The following is a 22,404-nucleotide window of genomic DNA, read 5'->3' as shown; positions in this document are numbered from 1 at the left end:
TGAAAGGATTAAAGCACAGGGCTGCTGCAATAGAAATGGCATTCTGGCTGAATGGCACATGTGATGTGTGGAGAAGCATGGTCTAGGATGACATCAATATGTTCTATGATATCAGTCTGTCACTGTTGAGTTTCTCAATAATAGCTACCCCGGTGGTGATAAATGATGTCTCCTAAATTTATGTTGCTCAGATTGGTTACAGATTTGCAATCAATTGTGTATCCCAGGGGTCAGCAACCTTTACCACTGAAAGAGCCACTTGGACCCGTTTCCCACAGAAAAGAAAACACTGGGAGCCGCAAAACCCGTTTGACATTTAAAATGAAATAACACTGCATACAACGTTTTTTTTTGCCTTTATGCTATGTATAAACAAACTATAATGTGTTGCATTTATGAAATTGATGAACTCTTGCAGAGAAAACAAAATTACATTTCTGCATGCAACAAAAACATTTTGAACTCCGAAAAAAAGACGTTGGGTTGAAAGTTACTTTTAAGTAAAATATTCAATGTCTATTTGAGTCCTTCTTGTATTTATGAAAAACGCCGAACTTAAATTTTCCGCCAGCAGCAAACCAAAAATAACGTCAGCCAGCTGTCATCCTGAAAAATGAAAGGACTATTTCACTGAACAATGAAAAAATATGAATATAAGTAAAATAATAGGCAATTAAAATATTTATCATACTTGGTTAATGGGATTTCTGCTCCTGGACCTCAGCACACAGCGTCTGCACATCAGGGCTGTATGATGTCACCTTCATCTTTACACAGGATCGCAAGCTGTCATCTGTGAGGTTTTCAATATCACTCCATTTGTGTTTCTGAGCAAGAACGGCCTTCTGACGGGCAACATCTTCAAGGTCTGCTGTCAAGCGTCTAAACTTGGACACCCATATGTCTTTGTCGGCTATGTCGGCCAGTTCCATCTCAAGATCAGGTTGACTCACACCTGCCAATGCAGTCGTATTCAGTAGGGAAGGATCGATGCTTAAGGGAGTGACCGGGAAGGATAATGTGTTTTTTTCCTCTCTGAACTCACAGAAGCGTTTCCCAAACGATGTTTGCATTGCGATGATTGCAGAATGTAAATACTCCGAAATTATCATGTCGTGACCTTGTTTGAACTCTCTCAAATTGGGGAAGTGAGACAAAGTGCCTTTCTGTAAATCTCTGGCAAGCACTGTCAACTTGCGCTCGAATGCCAAAACATCCTCCAACATGTGCAGGGCTGTACGTCCTTTCCCCTGAAGAGCTGTGTTCAGCGTGTTCAGGTGCGCTGTCATGTCTACCATGAAGTGTAGCTTTTCCAGCCACTCTGGCTGTTCCAGCTCAGGAAAGGTGAGCCCTTTGCTGCCCAGGAAAGTTTTCACTTCTTCCAGACACGCGACAAAGCGTTTCAGCACCTTCCGTCTGGACAGCCAGCGATAAAAACACGTTGTAGCGGTGTCAGTAAACTGCAGTCAAAGATAGCTTTATTCGAACTAAACAGCCTTGCTTTTAAGCCTCCCTCAACCCAGCCCCCATGGACGCAGATGCTGCAAAAGACGCGTACTCACAAACCCCCGTAGGCTATCTCCCTTAGCCGGAATGCTGGCTAATTGTGAGCCGTTTCGGATGTGGCAGGAAATGTGTCGCTACACTTAGGTTGTACAAGATCACCATAATTACATTTCAAAAGCTAACAAACTAACATAAAATACATTTTAATTAAATACTGACCAATTATTTCCCAAAGCCACAGGGAGCCGCAGCACAGAGGTGAAAGAGCCACAAATGGCTCGGGAGCCGCAGGTTGCCGACCCCCGGTGTATCCACATCCTGCAAGAGGGAGGGACGTGTTTCAGTGAATATTGTGTTGTGCATTTGAGTGATATACCTGACATAGTTCAATAGCTGGCAATATATTCAAGGGACAAAATACTAATGAACAGTTTTGTAGCAACATAAAATGCATGAAAGGGAGGAGAGCAAATATGAGATCAGAGAGATTTTTTGGTAGCTGAATAAAGGGTTGTGCCTGAAATTAATCATGCAAAACACCAATCTTGATCACACTCATGAGGTCACTAGTGCTTCTGCAGCACTGTACCCTGGTCCTTCGGGCTTGATTTGCACTGACCATCTAATCTACCTTCTCACTGTGACTTTATACTGTTTGTGGGCCTTAGGATTCCGCATAAGCAGATCACATCTGTACTAATTTAATTATCCTTTATGAAGGCCTCTGGTGCAACATGGCAACATGCATTTATCATTCAGATTGCTTTCTCCTTACAAACAAGAGAAAATCTGCAGATGCTGGAAATCCAACAACAGACACAAAATGCTGGAGGTACATAGCAGGTCAGGCAGCATTTATGGAAGAGTACACTTTATGTTTCAGGCTGCGACCCTTCCAGGACTGAAGGGAAAAAGGTGACGAGGTTGGGGGACAGAAGGAAGAAACACAAAGTGATAGGTGAAACCGGGAGGGGGGAGGGGTGAAGTAAAGAGCTAGGACGTTGAATGGTGAAAGAGATACAGGGCTTGAGAAAATCTGATAGGACAGGGCAGAAGGCCATGGAAGAAAGAAGAGGGAGGTGATGGGAAGGTAAGATTGCAGAGGGGAATAGGAATGGGAAATGGTGAAGGAGAAGGGGGAAGGGGCATTACAGAAAGTTTGAGAAATCAGTGTTCGTGCCATCAGGTTGGAGGCTACCCAGATGAAATATGATGTGTTGCACCTCCAACCTGAGTGTGACCTCATTGCAACAGTAGAGGCGGCCATTGATTGACATATCAGAATGAGAAGTGGAATTAAAGTTTTGGGGGGCATTGGGAGATACCACTTTTTCTGGCAAACAGAGCACAAGTGCTCAACGAAGCAGTCTCCCAATCTACGTCAGGTCCCACTAATATACGGGAGGCCACACTGGGAGTGTGAGATACAGTAGATGATCCCCACAGGCTCACAGGTGAAGTGTCGCCTCACTTGGAAGGACTGTTTGGAACCCTGTATGTTAGTGACAGAAGTAGTATGGGGCAGGTGTAGCACTTATTCCACTTGCATGGATAAGGGCCAGGAGGGAGATCATTTGGGAGTGATGAATGGAAAGGGAGTCATGTAGGGAGCTTGTTGATTTCATCAATTTCCAACAACTTTACCTGGTGCATTTCCAACACCTCCCTCTCCTTTCTTGATCTCACTATCTCTATCTCTGGAGACAGCTTATCTATGTCTATTATAAATCCATTGACTCTCACAGCTGTCTGGACTATACCTCTTCCCATCCTGTTACTTATGAAAATGCCATTCCCTTCTCTCAATTCTTCCATCTCCACAACTTTTGCTCTCACAATGAGGCTTTTCATTCCAGAACTAGGGAGATATCATTCTTCTTCAAAGAAAGGGGCTTCCCTTCCTCCATCTTCAAAACTACATCTCTTCCATTTCATGCATGCCTGCCCTCACACCATCCTTCTGCCACCTGACCAGGAAGAGTGTTACTCTTGTCCTCATCTACCACCCTACCAGCCTCTGTGTCCAACACATCATTTTCTATAATCTTTGCCATCTTCAAACAGATCCCACCATCAAACATATCCCCCCCCCCCCCACACTTGCTGCTTCTCTATGCAACTCCTTGTGCATTTGTCCCTCCCCACTGATCTCCATCCTGGCACTTATCCTTGAAAGAGGAACAAGTGTTACACCTGTCCTTACACCTCCCCCCTCACTACCATTCAGGACCTCAGACAGTCCTTCCAGGTGAGGCAACACTTCACCTGGGAAGCTGTTGGGACATCTTTTGTATCTGGAGCTTCCAGTGTGGCCTCCTGTACACTGGTTAGACCCGATGTAGATTGGGAGACTGCTTCAATGACCACCAGAGAAAGTGGGATCTCCCAGTGGCCACACAATTTAATTCCACTTCCTATTCACATTCTGATATGTCAGTGCATGGCCTCCTCTACTGTCACGATGAGGCCACACGCAAGTTGGAGGAGCATCACCTTATATTCTGTATGGGTAGCCTCCAGCCTGATGGCATGAATATTGATTTCTCAAACTTCCAGTAATGCTCCCCTTCTCTATTCCCCATACCCATTCCACCCCCCTCACCTTATCTCTTTGCCTGCCCATCACCTCCCTCTAGTACTCCCCCACCCTTTATTTTGTTCCTTGGCCTTCTGTGCTTTCCTTTCAGATTCCCCCTTCTCCAGCCCTGTATCCCTTTCACCAATCAACTTCCCAGCTCTTTAGTTCACCCCTCCCAGTTTCACCTATCACTTTGTGTTTCTTTCCTCCCCCCAACTTCTTACTCTGACTTCTCATCCTTTTTTTCCAGTCCTGATGACGGGTGTCGACCCAAAACATTGACTGTACTCTTTTCCATAGATACTTTCTGGCCTACTGAGCTCCTCCAGCATTTTGTGATTGCTTTCTGCTATTTTGTGTCAGGCTGCAGCACTGTTACTCACCTGTTAACAATATCTCTCTGGAGTCAATCAAAATTTGACTTGTTCCTTTTCACCCGATACTGCTGCAATAGCTTTGACTACTATTTGAATGCATCTTTTTCCGTAACAGGGTAAGACCCATAATAACTTCCATGGTTTGTTGCAGTAAAATGGACTGCCCTTTCAGTGGTGCTAACTATTCACAAAACTGGGCTCCTGTATGGACGTATGGTGTATGGTATCATGTATGGCTGGGTGGGGGGAGTGGTGTGATGCACAAAGTTAGAGTCATCTCTGAATAAAGGGAGCATGTGAGGCGGAAACCTGCATCTGATTCCATTTTCAGAGACCACCTACTTTAGAACATAGAACATAGAATAGTACAGAACATTTCAGGCCTTTCGGCCCACAATGTTGTGCCAATCCTCAAACCCTGCCTCCCATATAACACCCCCCCCCCCCCACCTTAAATTCCTCCATATATCTGTCTAGTAGTCTCTTAAACTTCACTAGTGTATCTGCCTCCACCACTGACTCAGGCAGTGCATTCCACGCACCAACCACTCTCTGAGTGAAAAACCTTCCTCTAATATCCCCCTTGAACTTCTCTCCCCTTACCTTAAAGCCATGTCTTGTACTGAACAGTGGTGCCCTGGGGAAGAGGCGTTGGCTGTCCATTCTGTCTATTCCTCTTAATATCTTGTACACCTCTATCATGTCTCTTCTCATCCTCCTTCTCTCCAAAGAGTAAAGCCCTAGCTCCCTTAATCTCTGATCATAATCCATACTCTCTAAACCAGGCAGCATCCTGGTAAAACATCTGGCATAACATTTGTACCATAAAATCACTGGTTTCAGTCAGCCTAGCTGCAGAGCCTTACAACGCAGCCATGAACAACAAATAAGTTAAACCAATTCTTCAATAGGTTTGACAATTACCCTCCTGTTTACATTCCCTTCAGCACACCAGCCCAGGTGCCGAGGCACCCAGTGCTCCCTCAGCACCAATGCCTCCCCTCCTCCCTACTCCCCCCTCCAGTTCAACACATGGATAAACAATACAGGCTACCGCTGTCTACATCCCCTCCTTCCTCTACATCTACCACCCTCTCCTCCACACACCAATGGCTATGTGTCGATGTTCACCCCCACCTTCCACCAAGTCCCCAGTCATCATGGACTCACCTTCTCTACTGAGCAGGCGAGAAGGGCTCTGGGGAAACTCAGATAGGGTGAAGCATTGGGATCAGATGGTGTGAACTCCAGGGTCCTGAAGGAGAGTGCTGAGCAGCTGTGTGGAGTTCTTCAGAGCATTTTCAATCTGAGTCTCAGCCAGGAAAGTGTCCCGCCTGTGGAAAAACGTGTGTGTCTTATTATCCAAGATGAGCTGACTGAAAGTTTTGAATGACTACCATCCAGTGGCCCTAACTCACATATCATGAAAACCCTAGAGAGGCTGGTCCTGGCTCACCTCTGACCCCTGGTCAGATCAGCCCTCGATCCCCTTCAGTTTGCCCAGCAGGAGCACATTGGAGTCGATGATGCTGTCATCAACCTGCTGAACAGAGCCTACTCCCATTGGATAAGCAGGACAGCACCGTGAGGATCATGGTTTTGATTTCTCAAGTGCCTTCAATACCACACAGCCCTCATTGCTCGGGGAAAAGTTCCGTTCAATGCAGGTTGGCACTTCCATTGTATCCTGGATAATGGACTACATGACTGGCAGACCACAGTTTGTGGTGCTTCAGAGCTGTGTGTCAGACATGGCTATAAGCAGCACTGGGGCCCCAAGGGTGACTGTATTGGCTTCCTTCCTGTTTATCCTGTATACTTTGGACTTTAGATACAACCCTGAGTCATGTCATCTGCAGAAATTCTCTGATGACTCAGCAATAGTTGGGTGTATAAAAAGAGGACGGGAGGGTTAATACAGGGCCCTGGTGGAGGACTTGTAAATTGGGTACATCTTATTTTTAAGATTTTTAACATTTTTCTTACTTCTCTGATAATATTTGTATATCTGTGCACTTGTAATGCCACTGTGACACCATAATTTCATTTGGGATCAATAAAGTATCTATCTGTTGATCTAAATGGTAGCCTATAAGCACCATATTAGAAGTGTCATCATCTAGTTAAATCATTCTAAAGTCTCTTAGTTTGGTGGGCAGAAGGATCTACTTTGAAGCAAGAGAAAATCTGCAGATGCTGGAAATCCAAGCAACACACACAAGATGCTGGAGGAACTCAGCAGGCCAGGCAGCTTCTATGGAAAAGAGTACAGTTGATGCTTTGAGCTAAGACTCCTTCAGCAGTACTGGAGAAATAAGATGAGGAGTAGGTGAGAGAGAAACTCCAGGCGAAACCTGGAGGGGGAGGGATGAGTAAAGAGCTGGGAAGTTGATTGGTGAAAGAGATAAAAGGCCATGGAAGAAAGAAAAGGGGGGGGGGGTCAGAGAGAGGTGATGGGTGGGCAAGGAGATAAGGTGGGAGAGGGAAAAGGGGATGGGAAATGGTGAAGGAGAGGATGGGTGCAGGGCATTATTGGAAGTTCTAGAAATCAATGTTCATGCCATCAATGAAAATTTCAGGCAAATCAGGAAAATGTTATGACAGAGAATGTACAGGGCATGAGTCCCAAGTGTCTGGCACTGTTGGATCTTTGTGTACAATGTGACAACATTCTTCAAGTAAGCATATTATGACCAGTAAAAACAGCTCACAGCTTTACGTCTGTTGGCAGAGAAGCAAGTAAATCCACAGCAAACACAGTAAGTATGTACAGTATATGTTATATTTTTAAAAACACTCAAATCGAGAGTAGCAGCTCTCACCACAGTTGTTCTGATAAATGTAGATTAGGATTAGGGAAATGAAGAGTAACTTTTCATTAGCAATAAATATCTAGTAATTATTGCAACAGATTTCCCTTTATAGGATTTAGAGGAAATTATGCCTAATTGGAGCCAATGTAACAAAGCTAACAGTTCATGTTTTTTTTATACATTGCAGCCCTTAAAACTGTACAGAATGCAGCTTAATTACCACTGTCAAAGTACTGTGTAAAATTCACAGTTTCCAAGATGTTTATTGATACCACTTGGTCTCTATATTGTAAGCCATAAAAAGTAATGTTATCAAAGAAAGGAAGAGAAATGAGCATACGCCACGTCATTGGTATTGTTTGTACAACAATGAAAAAGGTGAATATAGTAGTATGATATTGACTCAACAGACTGATAATGCCTGTGAATGCAATGTAATCTTGGTAGAATTACTTACTTTATTCTGATTTATGCTTGTCTCAACTTTAATTGCTGATGCATAAACATGAAGAAAGCATGTACAGGTGCCAATGCAAGGAGTTGCACAGCATCATGATATAGGACCGCCATAAAGAGAGTCAAAGCTTCTGACACCTTCTGTAATACCACAGTATTTCATAACCCCTCCTGATTAAACATAATGAAAAATGGTGTAAGTTATTGTTAACATTCATTGAATCATACATTACTAAATAAGAAAATCATACTCATCCAATCATAGCTGAAGGACATCATACAAAATGAAACAGGCTCTTGTCAGTAAATAAATCACAACCCAGACATCCTGCCAGCTCTCTAAAGTTTTTAAAATGTTTGAAGTGATTCCAAGAGTCAGAGAAGTCTAAAAAACATTAAAATAGATTTCAATAATCAGAAGAAAAATATTAAAAATCACAAGTAAACAAATAAATTAAATTAAAAATAGTGAAATATCACAATTAATGAAGAATAATAATATATAGTATACATGGTAATATGACTTAAACTATTATCCACACTTAACAAGTCTGAAACAAATATACCACTTCATTCAAATGAGATGACATTCATCATTTCTCCCTGGAGGTGAGACTGAGGAAAGGATCTGAAGACCATCCTGATCTTTTAAAATGTCAGTGCTTCACTGCTAGACTGAGTGGAAAGTCCAGCAATACAGCAGGAGGTCAAATGTGAATGGCTGCTGGCCAGTGATTTAATGTCAGTCTGGTTGATTTAGTTCAGAGATTTGTTTCCACCATCGCTTACAATGTGTTTCCTACTGTTGTTGTGCTCCTGCTGATTTAATACTTCTTAACAGTCTACATGGTACATTTTTAAGGTGCCATTCAGGTAGCAGCTGCACTGGTGGTGAAGGGAGTGAATGTTTAGAGTGGTGAATGAGTCTGTTCTCTCTTGATGATGTTGATCTTCTTGTGTTCTGAGAGAACTGCACTCACCCAGGCAATCATTCCACCACACTCTGAATTGTGCTTTTTAAGTGAATTAAATGCTTTGGAGTGGCAGGGGTAAATGCCATGCTGCATGAAACTGAGCCTTCGACTTGCACTTGTGGCCACAGTGTTTATCTGGTTGGTCTTGTGAACGGTTAAGTTAATGGTGAGTCCCAGGGTGTTAACATAAAACAGAAAATATTGGAGGTACTCAACAAGTCAAGCAACATCAGTTCATGCTTCAGATTGATGACCCATCATCACAAGGTTAATAGTGGGAATCTTGGTGATTATAAAGCCCTTGAATAACAATGACAGGTAGTCAAAATATCACTTTTTAGAGTTGGTTATGGTCTAGCTCTCCTGCTTCAATAATATTACTTGCCACTTAGATGTTCAAACTTGGATACTACCTGAATCCCACTGCCTGCAGGCATGGGTGAAACATTTTCTGATGGTTTGCAAATGAACTTGTAAATTTGATCATCTGAGAATGTTCTCATTTCCAATATCTTGATGTAGGAAAGATCATTAAAGAAACGGTTGAACAAGGGTGGGCTTGCTGTGAGGAACTCTGGCAGGGAAGCCTTGCAGGTGGGATAATTATCCACCAATAAGGCTCTTCTCATTGAAAATGGGGTCCAATATAAGACCATAAGACATAGGAGCAGAAATCTGACTGTTTGGCCCATTGAGACTGCTCTGCCATTCAATCACGGTTGATAGGTTTTTTGCCCTCCTCAGCTCCATTCCTCGATCTACTCCCTGTAATAAGGGAATGTTAGAGATGAAACTGAAGCTCTTCTCATAATGCATACTCCAACTGTCTGTAAATGACCTGTCTTGGCTTCCTTCTAAGACTTACACAGAATGCTAGTCTTCCAACAACTCAATTCACCCTAGGAAATGTTGAAATCCTCAAAACTCAGCAGAGAAATCAGATGTTAGCACACCTGTAGTACTGAAGGCCCAGTCTCCAGAACCATCTGAATGTTGTGACAGTCAGACTTTTTCTCTACAAATGCTTTCTGACCTGCTGAGAGTTTCCAACAATTTTTGCTTTCCAAATCTATAATCCTCTGTGTTTCAGCATGGAGAGAAGTCCATTGATCTCCAATGATATCCAGTCTAATTGATCCTCTTTTAATATACATTTTTTTTTAAGGTCAGCTTTTATGTCACTTTGTGGTTGCTTTCACTTCACTTTTGCAATTTGGTGATTATGTAAGACCTCAGGACATCACTGGAGAAGTTCTTTCTCAGGGAAGTGTCCAAGGACCAACTACCTTCAGCTGCTTCATCAACGACCTCCCTTCTGTCACAAGATCAGAAATGGGGATGTTTGCAGATAACTGCACAATGTTCTGCAACATTCGTGGCTCCTCAGATAGTGAAGCAGTTCATACACAAATGTAGTAGGGCGTGGACAAGATCCAGGCATGGGCTGACTAGTGGTGAGTAACATTCAAGCCACGCAAATGCCAGGCAATGGCCATCTCCAACAAGAGAGGCTCTAACTATCATCCCCTGACATTCAGTGTCATCATCATCATCACTGAATCCCCTACTATTAACATTCTGGGGGTTACTACTGACAGGAAACTGAAACTGGTCTAGCCATTATAAATACCGTGGCTACCAGAGCAGGTCAAAGGTTAGGAATCCTGTGGAGTGTAACTCACCTCCTGACTCTGAAAGCCTGTCCACCATGTCCACCATCTCAGGTCAGGAGTGTAATGGAATACTTGCCACTCACCTGGATGAGTGCAGCTCCATCAACATTCAAGAAGCTTCACACCATCCAGTACAAGGCAGCCCACTTGATCGGTACCCCTTCCACAAGCATCCAATCCCTCCACAGTTGACAAGTGTGCATTATATCTACAAGATGCAATGCAACAATACACCGAAGTTCCCAGGCAGCACCTTCCAGACCCACGACCATTACCATCTAGAAGGACGAGAACAGCAGATACCTGGGAACACCACCACTTGGAAATACCCCTCCAAGTTACTCACCATCCTGACTTGGAAACATATTGCCATTCCTTCATTGTCACTGGATCAAAATCATGGAATTCCCTCCCTAACAGCACTGTCCCTCAGGGACTGCACAATTCAAGAAGGCAGCTCATCACCAACTTCTCAAGGGCAACTAGGGATGGGCAATAAATACTGGCTTAGCTGGTGATGCCCACATCCAGTAAATGAATAAAAAAGGATATATATACATGACCATATGTCAACCTGATCAGAAGTGAGGCAGAAATAGTTTGTTTCCAGGAAGTGAATAACATGTTTAGTGGAAGGGCCTACATAAGCAAGACCTATGATTTACTATGTGCAGGATAAAAGAGGGAAATTCCTGCATCTTGGGAGGATAAACATTGCATTAAATCTGATTGGGAGCCAGTTACAAACCTAATGGGAAAATTGAAATAACAATTCACTGAAGATCCAAACATCAGGAAGTACAATTCATGACTAAAGTGTACACTTCCTACACAGGATTTGTTAGTATTCAGAGAGGTTAATGTATCCTGAATATACAGTGCATTGTCAGTTTTATTGGGCATGAAATATATTCTTTAACTACATGTTAAATCATCTGAGCAACTAAAGATACAGAGAATTTGTTTCTATGACTATGGATTCAAGGGCACTATTATGTTACTTAAGATTATGACTCTGATTTATAAGCATGTTCACCAGTGACAAACAATAGAAGCACTTTGCTTATTTTAGTCTTGTGGTGGAAATTTTGCACATATACTAAATCAGTGCAGCTTGCATTTTTTTCCTCATTGTGTAAGGGACATGAGCATAATAATGAGTTATTGTGTAAATCCCACCCAATAGAATGATATATAGACATATGTTGCAGTCTTGAATGCAACAGCCATAGCTTAGGTTGCAAGTTCACTGTTGGTGAGCAGCATGGAAACTGATGTTTCAAGTGGAAATGATTCCAACTGTGAAGTGGTTAATTACAGCTCCAATAGGTTCAGGAATGGAGTCAGATAGATGTGAGAAACTTCTGCAGTTCATGATTAAATTAGGGCAAAATGTAACATGATGGCTATCTTTGTGTTGCCCTTAGATAGCACTCTTAAAGAACAAAATATCATAAGGACAAAAGAGAAAAATACAATGTAAACACTGTTTGTTATTAAAGATCCTACAGAACATAATTGCATCACAACAGACATGAAATTAGCCTTAAATCAGGGCATTTATTTCATTTCTATTTGTGCAAAATTGAGTGCAACAGAAACAATATGACTAAAGAGCTAGATTAGATTTAGTGTTTTACAATTTTCCTTTTCTCATCTATCCATGCTTCTATCTTTTCATCTTCATGTCCTTTCTATTTTTTTTATTCTGTTTTTCTGATGCCCTTTTTCCATTCTTTCCCCCTTCACATAGATTGTTGGGATTACATTGTTAATAAGTAACAGATATAATTATATATTCAGTAATAAGGTAATAAACCTCCCAAAGATGTTCAAATACAAATGTAGAGTTCTCAAAAAAAAGGATTAACAAATCCAAAAAGACTAAAAAAAAGAAAAAAAGAAAATTTACCCCCACCCAAAAAACTAACCTAACAGGAGAAAAAAAAAACTAAAAGGAAAGAACATGGACTGCTTAAAGCATAAAAAAAAACAGGACCATTAGTGTTACCAGCTCCAAACCTCCCTACATATATTAACACAAGAATGGGTTTGGAAAGAGGTCAAATCACATCATATGAAAGTGTTCAATAAAAGGACTCCAAGTCTGATCAGATTGAATAAAAGGGTTATATATATATAAAACACTTCTGATTTTTTCTAAATTTAAACATAACATAGTTTGAAAGAACCAATGAAATGTGGTGGGAGGATTAATCTCCTTCTAATTCAGCAAAATCAATCTTTTAGCCATTAATGTGAGAAATGCAATCATCTGACGCACTAAAGAAGTTAAATGGTGTGGTTCTATCATTGGTAAACCAAAAATTGCCGTAATAGGATGACGTTGTAAATGAATATTCAAAACAGTTGAGATAATATCAAAGATATCTTCCCAATATTTTTTCAGAGCAGAACATGACCAAAACATATGAGTTAAAGAAGCAGTCTCAGAATGACATCTGTCACATACTGGACTTGTATGAGAATAAAAACGATCTAATTTATCCTTGGACATATGGGCCCTATGAACTACTTTGAACTGTATCAATGAATGTTTAGCACATATAGAGGATGAGTTAACTAATTGAAAAGTTTGTTCCCATTTTTCGATAAGTAAGCTTAAGTTCCCTTTCTCAATTGTTTTTTAAATTTATTAGATGTATCTGAATGAATTTTCATAATTATGTTGTAGATAGATGCTATTGCACCTTTCTGAGAAGGATTTAAACCTAAAATTTTTTCCAAACTATCCATAGACTATAAGTTTGGGAAACTAGGAAGGACAGTATTTAAAAAGTTTCTAACCTGTAAATATCCAAAGAAATGAGGTCTAGGTAAATTATATTTGTTAGATAATTGCTCAAAAGACATGAAACAATTATCCAAAAATAAATCACAGAATCGTGAAATACCTTTAGTTTTCTAAATCAATTAGGCTTGATCTATAATAGAATAGAATAGTTAGATATAATAGGACGTGCTAGAATAAATTGATTAAAACCAAAAAATTTCCAAAATTGAAACCATATTCATAAAGTATATTTAACAATTGGGTTATCTAATTGTTTATGCAATTTAGAAAGAGCAAAGGGAATTGAAGTCCCTAGAATAGAACCCAGTGAAAACCCTTGTACCGAATTACATTCAAAGTTTATTCAGTGAGGGCTTAAAGTTATATCCAAGTCCTATAACCAAAATTTCAAATAGCAAACATTAATTGCCCAATAATAAAATCTAAAATTTGGCAGCGCCAGGCCCCCCTCCTTTTTAGACTTCTGTAAGTATTTTTTGCCTAGCCTCTGATTTTTATTCTGCCAAATATAAGAAGAGACTTTAGAAACAACACTATCTAAGAAAGATTTTGGAATAAAAATTGGTACCTATTGAAATAAATATAAAAATTTAGGTAATATAATCATCTAGATAGTATTGATCCGGCCTATCAATGACAAAGACATTGGCAACCAATTAGTAAATAACTGTTTAATCAATTAAAGATAAAAAGTTGGTCTTAAATAAATCTTTATATTTTTTGGTAATTTTGATCCCTAAACATATAAAATAGTCAGTAACCAATTTAAAAGGTAAACATCTATATATTGGGATGTGCATATTTAGAGGAAATAGTTTGCTGTTATTAAGGTTCAGTTTGTAACCCGAAAATTACTAAACTGAGCCAACAAAGATAAAACTGCAGGAATGGATTCCTCAGGATTAGAGATATACAATAGTAAATCATCTGCATATAATGATAGTTTATGTATCTCATTCCCTCGGGTGGGTAATACCAGAAATATTAGATGATTCCTGAATAGCTAAAGGTTCCAGAGCAATATCAAGTAGTAATGAACTAAGAGGACAACCTTGCCTGGTGCCCCGAAATAAACAAAAAAAGGGTTTATTGTTAGTCAAAAAGGCTTTGATTATTAGTGTTAATCGAAGCTACTGGGGTATGATATATCAATTTAACCCAAGATATAAATGTCAAACTAAAATTAAATTTCTCAAATATAGTAAATAAATGTGACCATTCAACCAGAAATCCTGGAGTACTCCATGAAGGAGTGTAAACAATATTCATTAATCTCCTAATGTTAAAAGAAGAGTACCTGTTTCTAATAAATCCACTTTGATCCACAGAAATAATTCGAGGTAACTCCTTCTCCAACCTAGTCACCAATATCTTAGAAAAAATCTTAGAATGTACGTTCACCAAAGATATCGGTCGATATGATGCACTCTTAGTGGGATCTTTACTCTTTTTTTAATATTAAGAAAATAGAAGCCCTAAAAAATGACTGTGGTAATTTAGCCAATCTTCTTTAATATTTTGGTGTAGTTCAATAGATTGTGCCTTCAAAAGATCCAACATTGTCTCATAAGTTAATTCACTTTGCTTAGGTTCATCTCTTTTCTTTTTCCCATTCCCATCGGTATCTTTTCCGCTTTTTGAATCAGTCCCTTTAGCTCTTGTGGTCATCATAACTTGTTTCTGTGCACGTTTCTTCAAAAGTTCACAACCAAAGCCTTGAAAAAAGTTCAAAAATGAGAGTCTTCTAGTGTAGATAAAAGTAGGTTAAATAAGGGTGATCCTCGGCTAAAAAAAAATGACGGTGATAGAGAGAAGCGGATCTAACCTCACTCCATGAGCGCCTAGTGGAGAATCTATCCACTTGGATCCGATGCCTCCTTACTTTCTCAATCAGCCTTGCATGGTGTAAGCAAATGCCTTGCTATAATTTATATACACAACATGTACAGCTCTACCTTCATCTATGTGTTTAGTCACAACCGCAAAAAATTCAATTAGGCTTGTAAGGCACTACCTGCTCTTGACAAAGACATGCTGACTATTCGTAATCATATTATGTCTCTCCCAATGTTCATAAATTCTGCCTCTCAGGATCTTCTCCATCAACTTACCAAACACTGAAGTAAGACTCACTGGCCTATAATTTCCTGGGGTATCACTACTCCCTTTCTTGAATAAGGGAACAACATTCGCAACCCTACAATCTTCCGGAACCTCTCCTGTCTTAATTGATGATACAAAGATCATTGCCAGAGGCTCAGCAATCTCCTCCTTCACTTCCTATAGTAGCCTGAGGTACATTTCATCCGGTCCCAGTGACTTATTGAACTTGATGCTTTCCAAAGGTTCCAGCATATCCTCTTGCTTAATGTCTGCATGCTCAAGCTTTTCAGTCTGCTGCAAGTCATCCCTACAATCACCAAGATCCTTTTCCGTGGTGAATACTGAAGCAAAGTATTCATTAAGTACCTTAGCTATCTCCTCCGGTTCCATACACACTTTTCCACTCTCACACTTGATTCATCATATTTTCTCATGTCTTATCCTTTTGCTCTGCACATACTTGTAGAATGTCTTGGAAGTTTTTCCTTAATCCTGTCCACCAAGGCCTCTCGTGGCTCCTTCTAGCTCTCTCAATTCCATTCCTAAGCTCCTTCCTGCTAGCCTTATAATCTTCTAGATCGCTATCATGACCTAGTTTTTTGAAACTTTCGTAAGCTCTTCTTTTCTTGACTAGATTTACAACAGCTTATTTACAACACGGTTCCTGTACCCAACCATCCTTTCCTTGTCTCATTGGAATGTATCTACGCAGAAGCCCATGCAAATACCCCCTCAACATTTGCGACATTTCTTATGTACATTTCCCTGAGAACATCTGTTTCCAATTTATGCTTCCAAGTTCCTGCCTGATAGCCTCATATTTCCCCTTACTCCAATTAAACTTCTCTAACTTGTCTGTTCCTGTCCCTCTCCAATGCTATGGTAAAGGAGATAGAATTATGATCACTATCTCCAAAATGCTCTCCCACTGAGAGATCTGACACCTGACCAGGTTCACCTCCCAATACCTGATCAAGTACAGCCTCTTCTCTTGTAGGCTTATCTACATATTGTATCAAGAAATCTTCCTGAACCCACCTAACAAACCCCACCCCATCAAAACCCCTCACTCTAGGTACTTGATATTGTTGAGAACCTCCATATTTCATGGCTATCAGAAAGTTATTGAACCTTCTGGATGCTATTTACCTATTACCTATACTACAGGTCAGAGTCTCTATGCTGGATATTTACCTTCACATTGCTGTAAAGATGCTCTTTTCCATTGAGGCACAGCAGATCTGCTATTCCAAGAACATTATTTTTTAGAAGTTAATAATCTTCTGGATATCTGTTTTTTTTCTCATCAAACCAGACCTTCAGTTTTCTGGTTAAGAACCCAAGAGCTTCTTCACAAGTAACAATTTACTGCTTGTCCATGAGGTGCCAGGCCTTTGAGAACTTTAGTATTGATTATCTATTATTTGATTCAGATTCAGTTTATTGTCATTTAGAAACCACAAATGCAATGCAGTTAATAAATGAGACAACGTTCCCCCAGAATGATATCGCAAAAGCATATGACAAAACAGACTACACCAGAAAATCTACGTAACATTTGGCAATCCCCAATTCAGAGTCTGGACAGGCTGCTGCGTATTAATATCGCGCTACCGTCTAGTGCGTTCCCCGGAAAGGAGCTCCAAATCCACCAATGAAGAAGGTCTTCCTGGAATTTCCCGATGTTTCTCTGTGCTTCCACATCTCTTTTCAATTGATTATGATTGTGCACGGCACCCCACTTCACAAATAACAGATAATCAGTTCTGGAGTGGCCGCTGCAAGCTGCGTCACACTGCCATTTGATGTTGATTCATTGGAATCAAGCTGATGAGGATTAAACAGTGGTCAATCTAGTACCTGCTTCTTCCTGTCAGAATCCCTTGTAGTCTACTGCTTGAATAAATCTATAATACAACTGGTTCTAATACCTGGGTTAGTGTTCCAAGTAGGTTGTGGTGGGGGGTGGGGGAGAAATGGGTGATTCTGATGACCAAGAGCTTCAAGCTCATTGACATGGACACAAACTAATTGTTAAGTGGCCAATACTAATTTCTGCCCTTATATATGTTTGCAAGACTTTAATGATCTTCCTTGCATCTCAAGGCACTGGAAAGATACAATCAATACACTCCCCACAAAATCTTTAAGATTCCTTAGGTGATTAATAAAGTCAGCATCACAATCCACTTCCAGTTTAACATCCCCAAAATGGAAGGCCGACATGGAGTCATAACTCAAGTTTGAAGTCTACCTGGGAGAACAGTTGAATTGCCAAGGCATAGAAGTGGTGGCAAATGGGATAGATACTTGTTGGTTAGTAGAAGGCTCTGTTTATTGATTTCTGACTCGATAATTCTAGCTACCTCCATTGGGAAGTCCACATCATTTGAATGCTCAATATCAGGACCCTCTAGTCTGAGTTCTGTCACAGGAAGAGATCTCTAAACAGAGAGGAAAAGATTCAAGGAAGTTTCAAAGCTTCTTTGAAAAAAAAACACCATCACTCGGCTCTAGTTTTCTTTGACCCTGTGAAATTGGAAAACGAGCATTTGGAGAGACATTAAGAACATTAAGTCCATGAGCTGTGAACAGACAAAAGTCTGATTAAATACTGGAAGGAATCACCACATCACAAACTATTAACCCAACCACTGGACTCATTGTCCCACATGTGAGAAAGTCTGCTGTTCCAGGATTGTTATCAACAGACACCACAGAACTCACAAAACTGAATGGAAGCAAGTTACCTCAATACCCAGGGAGTGCTAAGAAAGGAAATAAACCTGATTGGTTTGGGTTACATGAACACTGTGGTTTAGTTATTTACATATTGACCTTCTTGCAGTAAGATCCTAACAAAACACTTCTAAAATGCTGAAAAACAAGTTGAAAGAGTATAAACAAAAAAATCAAATATTCTTTAGAAGCTATTATCCTGGGTTACTTTCAATAATGAGATTCAAGCAACATCCAGCATGTTTTTTTCATCGTGAATAATGCATTGTGCTCTTCAACTTTTCCTAGTAAAATGTGTTGTGGACAATTGGGAATAACTGGAGCTCAAAACTACAACAAGCTCTGTAAAATTTCAGGCATAGTATTTTTATCATGTCTTCAATAATGACATTGTCACATAATAGTTACAGACCAGAAATTTTTAAATTAAGAATTATTTTTCATGAAGCAAACCCATTTTTATCATGCAATCAACAGACGCACGCTAAGAGTCCACAAGCAGAATATGAATGATATACTAAATAAAATGTTTCATGGTTGAAGAAGGGCTACTGGCCAGGATATGATGGCAATGAACCCTTTAGGAATAAATGTGTTATGATCGTTGATGCCCCTGAACAAAAAGAACAGTCTATCAATCTCAATCCGAATACAGCAGTGTGGGCAGCAAGGTAATGCATAACTCTATGACAGTACCAGCGGCCTGAGTTCAATTCCGCCGCTGGGTGTAAGCTTTCCCCATGAGCATGTTGATTTCCTCCAGGCACTCCAGTTTCCTCCCATATCCTATAGATATATGGGTTAGTAAGTTGTGGGCCCAGCAAATCTTTGGACTGTGATTGTTGTTGACACAAAAAATGGATTTTACTTTATGTTTTGATGTACATATGACAAAAAGTTTATATTAAAAATCTTTACCTTCTCACTATCAAATCATCATTAAATCAGTTTGACACTGAAGTTTCACCTTGCAAGGTATAATGCTATTATGAGGAGCTTGAACTCATAACCTTATGACTGAATCAGATGAACAAAATTAATATGTAAGGACCAAAGCTGTGAAATGTAATTCTGTTAAACTGGTAAAATTCAGGTCTTTGGAGGTCAATTGGTTATAATAATGGATGCAAAGCAATGTCCCCGGTTAAGATTATTTTAGGCCAATAAAGCCTAATTGGAGCAGAATTAGGCCATTCAGCCCAGTGAGTCTGCTTCACCATTCCATCATGGCTGATTTATTATCTTTCTCCCCCAAACCTTTGATGTTTTGATTAATCAAGAAGGTATCAATGTCCACTTTAATTACACTCAATGTGTAATGAATTCCATAAATTCACCACCCTCTGACTAAAGAAATTCCTCTTCATCTGTTTCAAAAGGGCGTCCCTGTATTCTGAGGCTGTGCTCCTGGTCCTTCACTCCTGCACATCAGAAACATCATCTCCTTGTCAACTCCATCTTAGCCTTTCAATATTCAATAACTTTCAATGAGACACCCCATCATTCTTCTAGACTCCAGTAAGCACAGTCCAAGATCCATCAACTACTCCCCATAGGTTAACTCTTTCATTCTCAAAATCATTCTCATGGACCTCCTGTGGACCCTCTCCAATGCCAGCATATCTTTTCTGAGATAAGGGGCCCAATACTCCTCACAACACTACAACTATGATCTGAACAATGCCTTATAAAGCCTCAGCAATATATCCTTGAATTTTAAGATATTGATTATAATTTAATCAATTTATCATATAATAGATACTGTAATATAGCTTATATCATATAATCAATTCAAGTCACTTTTTATTGTCACTTTGATCATACCTGCTGGTACAGTACACGGTAAAAATGAGACAATGTTTTTCAGGACCATGGTGATACATGAACGATACAAAAACTACACTGAACTACGTAAACCAACACAATAACTACACTAGACTACAGACCTACCCAGGACTGCATAAAGTACACAGAACAGTGAAGACATTACAATAAATAATAAACAAGACAATAGGCACAGCAGAGGTCTGTAGGTTGGTAGTCCAATGGCTTGGGGGAAAAACTGTTACATAAATAATCAGCTGAATGGCGGCATCCGGGATTCCGTCCGTTTCTGTACTCTCCCCGAGTATTTCGTTCCCGCAGACATAGTCCAATCTAATGTCCATTGGAGAGCAGAATGGACGGGAGAGCCGGCCGGCTAGGGCTTGTTTTCCTCCTGGCATGGACTCCTGCTCACTCGCCTCACTTCCGCTTCCTCGCACACCACTTACGCCATCCCCACCTCCGGCCACCGGCATCAGGCGACTCTGATGACTGCAGGCCCGATTCCCTCAGCAAGCTGAGGTCGCACAATCTAACCAGCAGGTTTTCATGAAGGTTTATTTTTGGGTGATCTCTGTATTGTAGCAGTAACTGGAGATGGTAGATAGTCGAGGGTGGTGGTGGAGGGGAACTAGTGGTGTCTTCCATCATGATAGAAGTGAAGATCTTTAAGGCCTTTTTGACTGGGGTTAGAAATGTTTGGGTACTGCACAACCATGGTAAAAATCAGGTTATCAGGGCCAGGGAATTGTAAGTTGTTGAGAAGATCGAGAGTAAGTATTGTGTCACACATGTAGGTGGAAGGAGTCTGGGCCTGGGGGAATAGAATGGAGTCGAGGGTTTTGGACATGATTTCGGTGTGGCAGGAGCATACAAAGACGTTGGCCTACCCGGACAGTCACGTTTCTCTGTCTTGGGTAGGAAGTGGAAACAAACAGTGTGGAGTAAGGGAACTATGAGGTTGGTGCCAGAAGATGGGAGATCTTCAGAGTTGATGAGAATTGTGCCTTAAAATTAAATTTAAAACTAAATTAAAGTAGCACCAGATCCGAAAGGCCGCTGCTGCTGTGTGCCACGCCGCCTTATCAAGGCGAATGCAGAAGGCAAGTTCGAGTTTCAGTGCCTGGAGGAGGAGTGGGTGAGCAGCCAATCACTGTATGGCTCACTGTGGCAGGTGGGCAGGCCTCTCTGCCTCGTGTGGTGTCCATTCTTCTCTTTTGATAAATGTTGGTGATATCCGAGGATGGTCTATCATGGTTCTGTGTTTATGGATTGGACTACTGCATTGATGGACTGTGGACTTCTTCAGAATAATGGTTTTTATATTTTGTGAGTCTGTGTTTCTTTATCACCTGCTCCTTTTTTGTTTTGTTGTGCAAGCGGAGGGTTATTTCTTGGGGTTGATGTTCCTGTTCCATTTTGCGTAGGGGAGGAGGGTTTTCAAAGATCTGGATGCCATTCTTTTTTGCCTGGCGGTTTGGCGTTGAAGTTTTCTCTGAATAACTTTCAAATTCTTTGTTTGTTTCATGGCTATCTGGAGAAATACAAACATCAGAATTGTATGTAGGTACATGCTTTGATACTAATAAATAAACATATTTTAAGATATTGATTAATTTGAAATTTCAGCATTCTACATAGATATCTTATTCTCAGGCACCTCAGACATCTTACTTACCCCTTGGAAAGGAGCCCACTTCAGACCTTCAGGTCAATGTCTCCTGAACTATCACTAACCTCATCAACTCTGAACATCTCCCATCTTCTGCCACCAACCTCAGTTCCCTTACTCCACACTGTTTGTTTCCACGTCCTACCCAAGACAGAGAAACGTGACTGTCCGGGTAGGCCAACGTCTTTGTATGCTCCTGCCACACCGAAATCATGTCCAAAACCCTCGACTCCATTCTATTCCCCCAGGCCCAGACTCCTTCCACCTACATGTGTGACACAATACTTACTCTCGATTTTCTCAACAACTTACAATTCCCTGGCCCTGATAACCTGATTTTTACCATGGTTGTGCAGTACCCAAACATTTCTAACCCCAGTCAAAAAGGCCTTAAAGATCTTCACTTCTATCATGATGGAAGACACCACTAGTTCCCCTCCACCACCACCCTCATCCGTCTGGTGGAATTTGTCCTTACCCTCAACAATTTTTCCATTGGATCTTCCCACATTCTCCAAATTCAAAGGGGAGCCATAACCACCTGCATGGGCCCCAGCTATGCCTACCTCTTTGCTGGCTACATAAAAAACCCATGATCCAAGCCTTCCCTGGTAATTCTCCCCAGCTCTTTCTGTGCTATACTGATGACTGCTTTGGTGCTGCTTCATGCACCCATGCTGAGCTTGCCAATTCCATCAACCTTCACCTTCAACTTCCATCTTACCCTTAAGTTCATTTGGTCCATTTCTGACACATCCTTCCATTTTCTTGATCTCTTCATCTCAATTTCTGGAGACAAACAGTTTATTTAATAAACCTAGTAATTCCCACAGTCATCTTGACAATACCTCTTCCCATCCTGGCTTCTGTAAAA

The 22,404-nt window shown here is 40.6% G+C and overlaps 1 protein-coding gene across 1 annotated transcript; it reads right to left on the bottom strand.

Moving 5' to 3' along the window:
• Positions 1-271: 271 nt before the first annotated feature.
• On the bottom strand, positions 272-1,691 carry LOC132390790 (general transcription factor II-I repeat domain-containing protein 2-like). The gene is made up of 2 exons (XM_059963335.1): positions 692-1,691; positions 272-606 (listed from the first exon to the last, which is right to left on the bottom strand). Exon 1 carries the CDS (start codon positions 1,296-1,298, stop codon positions 696-698), a length of 603 nt encoding a protein of 200 aa, XP_059819318.1. The 5' UTR covers positions 1,299-1,691; the 3' UTR covers positions 272-606; positions 692-695.
• Positions 1,692-22,404: the final 20,713 nt, after the last annotated feature.

This window comes from Hypanus sabinus, chromosome 3 (genome assembly GCF_030144855.1).
Source record: "Hypanus sabinus isolate sHypSab1 chromosome 3, sHypSab1.hap1, whole genome shotgun sequence".
NCBI classification, from domain to species: Eukaryota; Metazoa; Chordata; class Chondrichthyes; order Myliobatiformes; family Dasyatidae; genus Hypanus; species Hypanus sabinus.
The sequence above is the reverse complement of the archived record's forward strand: the minus strand, read 5'-3'. Positions and strand labels throughout refer to the sequence as shown.